Genomic DNA, 10,117 nt, shown 5'->3' with positions numbered 1-10,117 from the left:
GTGCAAAATAAGGTCAAAGTAGACGTTGAAGTTAAACTTATAAGAAGAAAAAATGAGACTGACAATTAAAATTGTACTTCAATACAGTACACAGTTTTTAATAGTACTTTTCTTTCTTCCAAAAGGAACAGTTTTTGTTCTTTACACACAAATCTTATCTAACATGATAGGTTGTTGGATTTAAATGTTACATGTTGAAATATATATCCTTGTTAGATGAAAACTTAAGGCTCGTTACCAGTAATTATATAACAAATTGTAGAAGTTGATCGCATTAGGACTGGGCTTTCCGTTTGTGAACAATTTGAAAAGTCGCATTTCCTCTGCTGGTTCCCAGGTTGTAGACCTGTACTAAACTTCTAAGAGGATGTCTAAGAGCCATGTCACATGAGGCAGTTTACAGGCAACCAGTTCCAGACAATCTCAAAGAAGCAAATCCATTCTTATTTCAATGTTCATATATTTTTCTTGGGAATCTGAAGACACTGATGGTAAGATTACTAATGTGCTACCAAAGGAGTCCCAGGGTGAATTTTACAAAGACTAGTCATATCTGAGTTAGGACGAGTTACTCGTCCTCTCGTCTTAACTTAGGACTAGTATGAACTGTAGTTGGTTGCCTGCAAAAGTTGCCTCGTGCTTCAATGCCTTGATCCAGCCGTAAGCCACAGCCACCAATTCCAACAAGGTCAATATCTCTCGAACTGCCTATTCACCTCTGCATCTCAAGACACAAAACTTTGCCAAAAATGCTTAAAGCAATCGCACAACATCGGTAAACAGTATTGTCCAAAGGCCCACACTTTGTGTATCACAACATAAAATAACAAACTGAAAATTTAAGCTCAATCGGTCATCGGAGTCGGGAGAAAGTAACGGGAAAACCCACCCTTGTTCTGCACGTTTCGCCATGTCAGGACATGTGTTTAAAATAAATCCGTTATTCTTGATATCGAGAATTGATAATTGTTTAATGTTTTCTCAAAAAGCATTTCATGGAATAAAATTTCAAGGGAAGTCTTTCACCATTCTGTAACCCCTGTAAGTTATTTGTAAATCTGTGAACTTTTAATTTTTGTTCTGTTCAGAAAGTGTCCAATGGCTTTTACACACACGTGATTTAAGCCACAAGTCTTAGCTTAGAAAGTTTTGTAAATGAAGCCCTTTTCTACAACTGTAAGTACTGCTAGGCATAACCGAAATTATGGGATGAATGAAAAATCAAATGGACTATTTAATTTTTTTTCAAATCAAAAATTGTGCATGCTAGTTATGTAAAACATGAAATGATTGAACACTCTTTATACAAACAGACTTATGAATTGTACAAAAAAAAACTATTAAAAAGGACGGAACCGTATCATAGGTACTTAAAATAAATATGTACAATTTATATTTACTATTTACATATTAGTCCTTATTGTTTCAAAGAACGCGCAAGTAAAAAAGGACAGAAACTATTTTGGACTTAATTAAGGAAACTATTTTGGACTTAATTAAGGAACGCAATATAAAGTATGCAATCCACAAGCTTCATTTGATTCAATGCAGCTCAAATAATAGTTTTAAAACAGTTATTAAATTTGTTTGAAGTATGGCTGTACATGTGTAAATAACACATGGAAAAGAATTTTTAACTGTTCATAATTTAACCACTTTATGTCGGTCATCGAATGATGTGTTTTTTCCGCAAATAATACTTTGAAAGGAAAGTAATAGTTACTCAATAAGTAAAAAACATACTGACGCTTAGCGGTTAATGGCACTGGACCGTTGGTAAATTTCAAAGACCAGTAGTCTCACTTGGTGTATTCAAACAATAGCATCAAATAACAAATTTTGACTCAATTGGTCATCGATGTTGCTAATAAATAATTAGAGAAATACATCCTTGTTGCACAAATTTGTGTGCTTTTAGATGCCAGAGAAAGGCTTGAAGCCTGAAATCTTTCTCAAAAACTACGTTAATTCAGAGGGAGTCATTTCTCAATCAATGTTTAAAGACACTGGACACTATTGGTAATTGTCAAAGACCATTCTTCTCACTTGGTGTATCTCAACAATATGCATAAAATAACAAACCTGTGAAAGTCTCGAAATTAAATTCATGGAAAATTAATTCTTTCTTGAAAACTACGTCACTTCAAAGGGAGCCGTTTCTCACAATGTTTTAAACTATCAACCTCGCCCCATAACTCGTTACCAAGTAAGGTTTTATGCTGATAATTATTTTGAGTAATTACCAATAGTGTCCACTGTCTTTAATACTATCAACCAGTTGCTATCAACAGCTTTTCGTTGCTCGTTACCAATTCAGTTTTTATGCTAATGTATTTTTTGAGTAATTACCAAACGTGTCCAGTGCCGTTTAGGAAGCTTTATCTGAGTGGAAGGGGGTACAGATACTTCTAATCTCAGAACTGAAACACATATCTCTACTGGAAGATGTTACACAGCTGATCAACAAACAGCGGATGGACTAGTACAAGTCGAATGGAAGGCATTCCTTCATCTTCAGTTAGGAGACTAGAAGACAGGATGCGGAATCCACATGATATTCTGTCGTAGGGAAGTTGAGTTTCAAGATGGCAACCTACATCAGCTCTGGAATTACATCGATGTAACGACTTGCCTGTAATTTGTACTATTAATGCTCCTGAAAAAAGAAAGGAAAAAAAGAAAAGCAAGTTAATAACTTGTTATTTTCTTCTCCTGGAGCTCACAATGTTTTTGACTACAATAAGTAGATCGAAATATTGCCCAGAAACATTTGACTTATAAATTGTCTCTATAGTCTGTGGTATTCAAATGTATTCTTGTAACTAAGCAAGTCATTGTTCAAATCTAACTCATAGTCATACTATCGCTACAGTTCATATTTACAGTATGAATTTTGACGTCACCTGGCTGTTTTCACAGCAAATGGTGCGCAGGAGTTGAGCAAAAGTATACTAATGTGAATTGTTTGTTGCAAATTTGTGATGTCGAAATTCGCATGAACCAGGCTTTATTGTGATATATTGATCAGATGTTGTTATAAGCTCAAAAACAAACCCCAAACTCCCTGAAAAACAATAGAGAATTTTTAACTTACTTGACAACATTCTGGCCAATAATTGACGTTGTGGTGGCAGTTTTTGGACCTGGTGATGGCATGAATATCTTGCCAGTGCTGTTCATTGGAGGTGGTCCCTTCTTCCTCTTTGGTTTATAAGGGTCATTAGAATGTGATGGATACGGGTCAAATGTGCCAGCTTTAGAACCACCGATCTGCAATACAAAAAGGGGTAGATGTTGTTAAGATAATGCTACAATTTTTATTTTATTTTATTTGTGACACTTTAACAGTTTGTATTTGTAACATTAGAAATAACACTATTATAATGCCAAACTGTGTACATTCATTCATTTATATACAATCAACTTACATTCAGTACATTCAACTTTTTAAAATGCACTTTTCAAAATTGAATTTTAGTACACAATCAATAGCACAATTAGCACCAATAAAAGCATGAATAGAAAACAAGAAGAAATGCCGAGTTTTAGATGTGAGAGGAAACCCACAATGGGGGAAACACTCTGATTTTTATTACGATTTTCTCATAGAAAGAGCCTTTATCCCCGCCTTTTCCAAAAGTTAAGCACTACACAAGCATTAGGTCTGATGAGTGTTCAACTTGCAAGTATGATATTTTTCCAATTCTTATTTGATTTCTAATTTGTTCAGCCCCCCAAAAAAGCAAAATTGTTAATAAATAGTTTTGTCTAACAAAAGCCTACATCATACGCACATCAATGTCAGCCCCTTGCACTCAATAATAAACTCCCTATTTTTCCCCAGAGGGTCAAATACTGAACTCAGAAAAAGTCTACTTACTGCTTTTGCAGGATGGCTAGGTCTGAACGGCTTGACATCCCTCTTTGGTGTGCCAGTCTTCTTGATAGGAGGCAAGGGTTTGTCGGTAGCATACGGGTTATGATCGAACATGGACTTTGGGTGCATCCCCAGCTTGAAGGCGCCACCTTTTGTTTGGCTTTTATGCGCTTCCAGCTCTTTCTGTTGGTAGAAAAGTGAAAAGAAATACAGATATTATATCAAACTGTTTACACACAAACAGAAAGAGAAATGTGTTGGGTATATAAAAAAAAAACATGGTGTGATAAGGTCTGAAATGGATCATTGGGAATGTAGTGGGTTTGTGGCATTGCATGGTGAGGTATCAATGTTTTAGCTTTGTGGTAACACTATGTGTGTATATATCTACTTTGCTTTGATATTTTTTCTTGAGAACTTGTCTTGCTATATAATCTATTGTGGAGTAGATTTCTGAATTTAGGTGACTACCTCCTTCTGAAAAGAACTGCCCATTGATCAATACTGCTTGGGGAGTTTGGAAATCAGCCAGGACTACTACTTTCCCTGAGTGGATCGAGAAAACTTCTTGCTATTAACTTCACTGTATTAACATTTCAACGAGCCTGCTCTTCACTGTGTGTAATCTGGCTTATCCATTTCACTAAAGCTTTGCCTCGTGATATAGAAAAGCCCAGATTACACCTCGCGAATATATTCTGCGACATTGTATCGAATATTCGTGTGATATTCACTCACCCTTCTCAACTCCTTTCCTTTGTTGTATGGATTTGAGGAATATGTGTAGCCTTTACCAATGGTTAATGTTGGGTATCTGTGTAAAAAAAATTAAAGAAAAGCTGTTTAAATTAAAATAATCTCTTGAATTCAGAGTGATAATGATGAAAGACTTAGTGAATTCTTGTAATGACTGCATCCATTCCTGTATGCTTCAGTTTTTCAGGGCACCCTATAAATGAGGAAATAGTAAATTTCTACTTTGGTATTTCCAGGGCACCAAGGCAATGACCAGGAGGCATGGAGGCAATCGCCTTTGTTGCCCCCCGCGAAGCATCAGGCCTATGCATTGGACAAATTGGCATCTTTGGCATTTAACTTGAAACAAAATTTGTAAATGAACTTACCCGTAGCCTGTTCCAATCTTTCCTGGATTGGTTGTGAAGTTTCTGCCGTCTGTTTTGTAGGGTTTTCCTGCTTTCTTGACTGGGCTGAAGGCTCCTACAGCACCCCCTAAGGTTCCATAATGGTTCCCAAGACCACTCCTGTAATAAAAAAAGAAATTTGTGTGTAATTAAGAAATGTTGCATCAAACTGAGTAATAATAGTGGCTTCTTATATAGCGCTCATATCCGTCACTCAGTGTCGCTCAAGGCGCTTTACCATTCAGTATATTCCTGCAAGGTATGAAAGGCTACACCTTGCAAAGGTTTACAAGGTGCTGTGGTGCAATCAACTGAGGAACGCCCGGGCAAACTCGTTTTCGTTTCAATAAGTGCACTGGGTTCTTTTATGAATATCCGCGGACGTCGGGCGACAAACTGATATGAACGTTTTGTCTGAATCCTTATGAAAGTTCTATTAAGACAGCATAAAACAGCATAAATTAAGTATTTAACTATGCTCACCTTCGTGATGAGTTAAAACAATGACATTTCCGACGTATTTTGTTCAAAGATTACAAAAGTTTTCCTTCACGTAGAGTCAATCACCATCAAAAGAAAAAGCAAATCGCCATCTTTAAATTAGATCCGGTCATTTTTATAAATGAACCGAGTGACACTGTCTAAAACTATCAATCCGCCCATAAGATCTCATTCACAAACGAACAGCGCCCTCTAGCGGCAAAAGAAAATAATTTTTTTATATTTTTTTATTTGTTATTTTTTATAATAGTGCCCTCTAGCGGCAAAAAAATATTCGAATATCCGGTTAATTTCGGATAGTTGGCCAGCGGTATCCGAATAACAAAATTTCACTATTCGCCCAGCACTACTGCTGATCAGAAACACCAGAGCTTGTGTCCAGTGCTCTTAACTGCTAGGCCACGACACAACACAGAGTAGGTATCGGTTTATTTCCTAATACAGTCAACTCTCGTTTTTATAAAGAGCAACAAGGGAGTACATTCAGTGAACGATTTCCTTTGTATAGCAGAGCAAAATGCTATGCAAAATGTGTCAGTCGCTACTCAAAAATCACCAATTGCTACTCAGCATTAGCAATCACTGTGCACAAAATCTGTTCAGTCAAAATATTTCGCTTTGCAAAATTACCAGATGAAATCGTTCCCTGACCTTCTAGTATACCAAATATAGAGTACCAAATACACATTTGGACTAATAATAAAACCTTCCTTTTTGATACACGTCAGAAAAACTTACTGCATCTTTGTTCCACTGCTTGGCAAGAACGCCTTTCCCAAGTTCTTTTTGCTCTCCTTAAGTTTGTACTGTCTCCTCATTTTAACCGGGTCACTGTAAGCTTCTGATTCCATGACCCTTGTGAATTTCTCACTGAAGTAGCCTCCCTGCCCTGCCGTCCGGGTCTTACTTCCTCCAGGTAACATCTGTTTGCCCTTGTATGCGGCGGTGTTGAACTCTTCTACAAAATGCAAAAAGTGATCAAACATTTGTTTTAAAGGTTTTTGTACAGCATTGGTAAGAATAAAAACAAAATCATTGTTTAATTTAAGTTTGTTAGCTTACTGAACATGAAGTTCGTACGAGGATCATTTTATTCAGTGAAATATTGCCCTCTGAAATGAAGTCATATTCGAGAAAACTGTATCTGTAAACCTAACAAAAGCTAACAGCTGATTTTTAGTGTTACAAAACAAAGGATGGACAATGTGTTAATATCATAGAGTTATATATAAGAACTAGAGGGCGCACTGGCCTATATAGGCGACCCGGCATGCGCAGGCGGCCATTTTCTAAGTTGACAAAACAGGCATCGCGTCAGCGTTCAATAAACCCAAATTCCAACATGTACTTCATATTCAACGCCCGTACAGAATGGCACGCGTGTCTCCTTGCCGTCCTGTCACACTTGTGCAAGAAGCATCACCAGTGCGCCCTCTAGTTCTTTAATATATAACTCTATGGTTAACATGCTGAAAATTGTGAATGGTTTCCATAATTTACAGGGTATTCTGCACTTATCTCTAGCGAGTTTCACAAGTTAGCAGCAATTTTTTGCCTGAGCATGTGCACACTTCACATTAATAGCTATTCTTTGCTCTCAAAGGTAGAGCAGAAATAGGGCCCTTGCCCCATTGGCAAAGTATGGTGATAGCAAGTGCAGAATTCTGCAGAAATCAGCCATGAAACTGGGCCCTTTGATGGATTTCACAAAGAGTTAAGAATTGTCTTATCTTGAGTTAGGATGAGTAACTCCGCCTACTCAGAGGACTACCCTTAAGTTTTTTTATAACTCACAGGACTAGTTCTTAGTTAGGACTAACTCGTAGGTTACCTCATAAAGGATGAGAATAAAAACTGAAATCTCCATAAAAACAAAAAACTCACTTTTTCCAGCCATTTTGTACTTGTCGCCAATGGTAACATATTCCATCTCTTGGAATAACCCAATGCGCTCCATATCCGTCTTTCCTCCTGTGGTTTTCTCCCCCGGGGCCATCTTGAAGCTGTTTGTTTACACCCGATCACCAGAAGTTTCTTCCCTTTGGGGTTTTCTACCTGGGTATCAAGAAAAAGAGTAAAACATCAACAATCATAATCAGGTTTTCTAAATAATATATTTAAACAGAGTTATTAAGAATTCACAGTAGACTGGAAGTTTGATTGAGAGAGCATCCACAATAATTATGTTGCTCCTCAAAAAGTCAGACATGTCAGTGGTTGCAGGATCTAATTTAAAGTAAGAGGTCATTACTTAGGCATTAATCATATTCATAATTAACCATTATTAACGCGTGTCTAACAAAAAAGCGGAATTAAAAAGCACTTGTTATTGTTACCAATACCAGATTATGACGAACGGTCATAGCCTCACTATCACTAATTTCTGTAATAACACTAACACTGTTACTGTAGTAAGTGTAACAGATTAACACAATATCAATCATATAATTACAACAAAGTTTACAAACACATACAATACTTTACATGCTTTACAAATTACACAGACGGGCCCGTCATATCATATAGTTAGGGCTAAAACCCCGATCCGATGCAAGTCAAGTCAAGTGTATTAAACATGTTAAACATCTTCCCCATCGGATGTCGGACGTTCGTACCTTTGCCACTTCGTACCCTGGACACTTCGTACCTTCGGGACACTTCGTACCGTAACAAAATTGGTCACTTCGTACCGTGGGCGGGGTACGAAGTGACCATCAGCTGAGTCACTTCGTACCTTCAGCCGAGTCACTTCGTACCTCCATTAAAATGTGTATTCCTCAATAATTTAATGTTCGTTGAGATAAAAAATTAATAATAGGCTACTTAATGAATTATAATTTTTGTTTGAGTATGTGAATGTCATTTTTAATGTGAAACTAATATTTTGTTTAACTTAATTACCGCCAAGGACAACATCTTCCACCAATATTTTTTACAAATATTTTAAAGTCAAACAATCATGCAATCGTCAAAATGGCTCCTTGGTGTCCCAACAAAATAGTAACAGTTGGTTTGTTTTGCTTTTATTTCATAATCATCCGATCACAAAGCACAAAAAAAATCATAAACGATGCAGAAATCCCAAATTAGTAGGAAGGTAGGAAGTGTCTCGTGAGAAGGTACGAAGTGACTCGTGAGAAGGTACGAAGTGTCTTGTAAGAAGGTACGAAGTGTCCAAGGTACGAAATGTCCAAAGTCACTTCGCACCTTGAAAAGGTACGAAGTGTCCAGGGTACGAAGTGGCAAAGGTACGAAGTGGCAAAGGTACGAAGTGTCCTGACACCTCCCCATCTACAGCCTGACACAGTCTGACACTGACAGTCTATTATAAACTTAAGTTTTTAAGAGAATAAATAAGTGGTTAGTGTTAGTGGGTAGGCCAGGGTAGGAAGTTGTGCCCGTGGACTATGCACTGGCCGCTCAAGTCATACTGCGCTGGCTATTGTTCGCACACTGACTCACTAAAATCACTTCCCCCCAACACCAGCTAAACATCTAAATTCTTTACTTACCGCCGTTGACAAATCCAGAAAACCAAACCAGTTCTAATCGACGGTGCGACTTCTTTTTCAATGTATATCTTATAATACAGTGCTGCGAGAAGATCTAGTTAAACAAATCGTAGATATATTGTGGTCTTGCTTCTATAAATCGTGTTCAGAAATTTGTTTTACATCACTCCATCAAAATGTACACGTAAAGAATGCATTAACGACCGGTGCAGTGTGTGGTGTGTATATGGCCGCGCGAGATCTAGGGCGCCGGCGACGAGGTCTTTGTAAATAGTAAACACATCTAAATCTTTACCATTGTCGCATGGCAACACTGTCAATGGTGTCCGAAATCAAAGCACGCTTACCACTGTAATGGGTACCAGCTATATTTCTAGGTACTAGAGGGCGCTGTTCAAATTTTGTAGTTTGGGAAAAAGATATGTCAACAGAGGGCGACATTTACAATATATATAATATATTACTAGCGGGATGCCGCGCTTCGCGCGGCACCCCGCTAGGATATAAAAATCCTTTACACAAATATTTCGAAATGTGGGTGAGGGTGTTATACGCCTCTCTCAATATTTATGCATGGCGTCATAATTCTAACCCAAAATGAAGCTATTTCGCACGTCAACCACTACTTGCAGTGGCTGTACCCACCTCGTTTTGGGTTAGACGACGTACCTTATGCATACTTCTAGAAACTATAAGGCTCCCCCGTGAGCCTTTTAGGGGGTCTAATATGTTGGGCCTCCCTAACGTTACACGTTTTTCAAATCAGCGTTGATAGGTGAAACTGACCGTTAGCCAGCAATAACTAAAGTTTCTTTTGTACTACACTACCAAAACTTTCTCCACACACTCAATATACATTCATAATGCTTGCATTTCCTTTTTAAAAAACATCGTCAAAAATGACATTTTTACGTCCCACGATACATAGCGTTGCTACAGCACTATAAGTAAAGCGAGTTTTTGGAACATGCTGTGTGCCACAAATCTAATTTATCTACTGTTTTTGTTTTCGGGGGGCGGGGGCGGGGGTGGTAAGAGCGTAGGCCTCTTTTTAGTTTACTCTCATCTGAATTGGTCTTGTAAAC

At 37.7% G+C, this 10,117-nt stretch overlaps 1 protein-coding gene across 1 annotated transcript; it reads right to left on the bottom strand.

The window, feature by feature from the left end:
* Positions 1–71: 71 nt before the first annotated feature.
* On the bottom strand, positions 72–9,302 carry LOC139953159 (cilia-and flagella-associated protein 96-like). The gene is made up of 8 exons (XM_071952587.1): positions 9,033–9,302; positions 7,405–7,575; positions 6,259–6,478; positions 5,002–5,139; positions 4,616–4,691; positions 3,881–4,060; positions 3,095–3,270; positions 72–2,656 (listed from the first exon to the last, which is right to left on the bottom strand). The coding sequence occupies exons 2-8, from the start codon at positions 7,514–7,516 to the stop codon at positions 2,611–2,613; spliced, it is 948 nt and encodes a 315-aa protein (XP_071808688.1). The 5' UTR covers positions 7,517–7,575; positions 9,033–9,302; the 3' UTR covers positions 72–2,610.
* Positions 9,303–10,117: the final 815 nt, after the last annotated feature.

This window comes from Asterias amurensis, chromosome 21, assembly GCF_032118995.1.
Source record: "Asterias amurensis chromosome 21, ASM3211899v1".
In the NCBI taxonomy this organism is placed as follows: Eukaryota; Metazoa; Echinodermata; class Asteroidea; order Forcipulatida; family Asteriidae; genus Asterias; species Asterias amurensis.
This window is presented reverse-complemented; position numbering and strand designations above follow the sequence as displayed.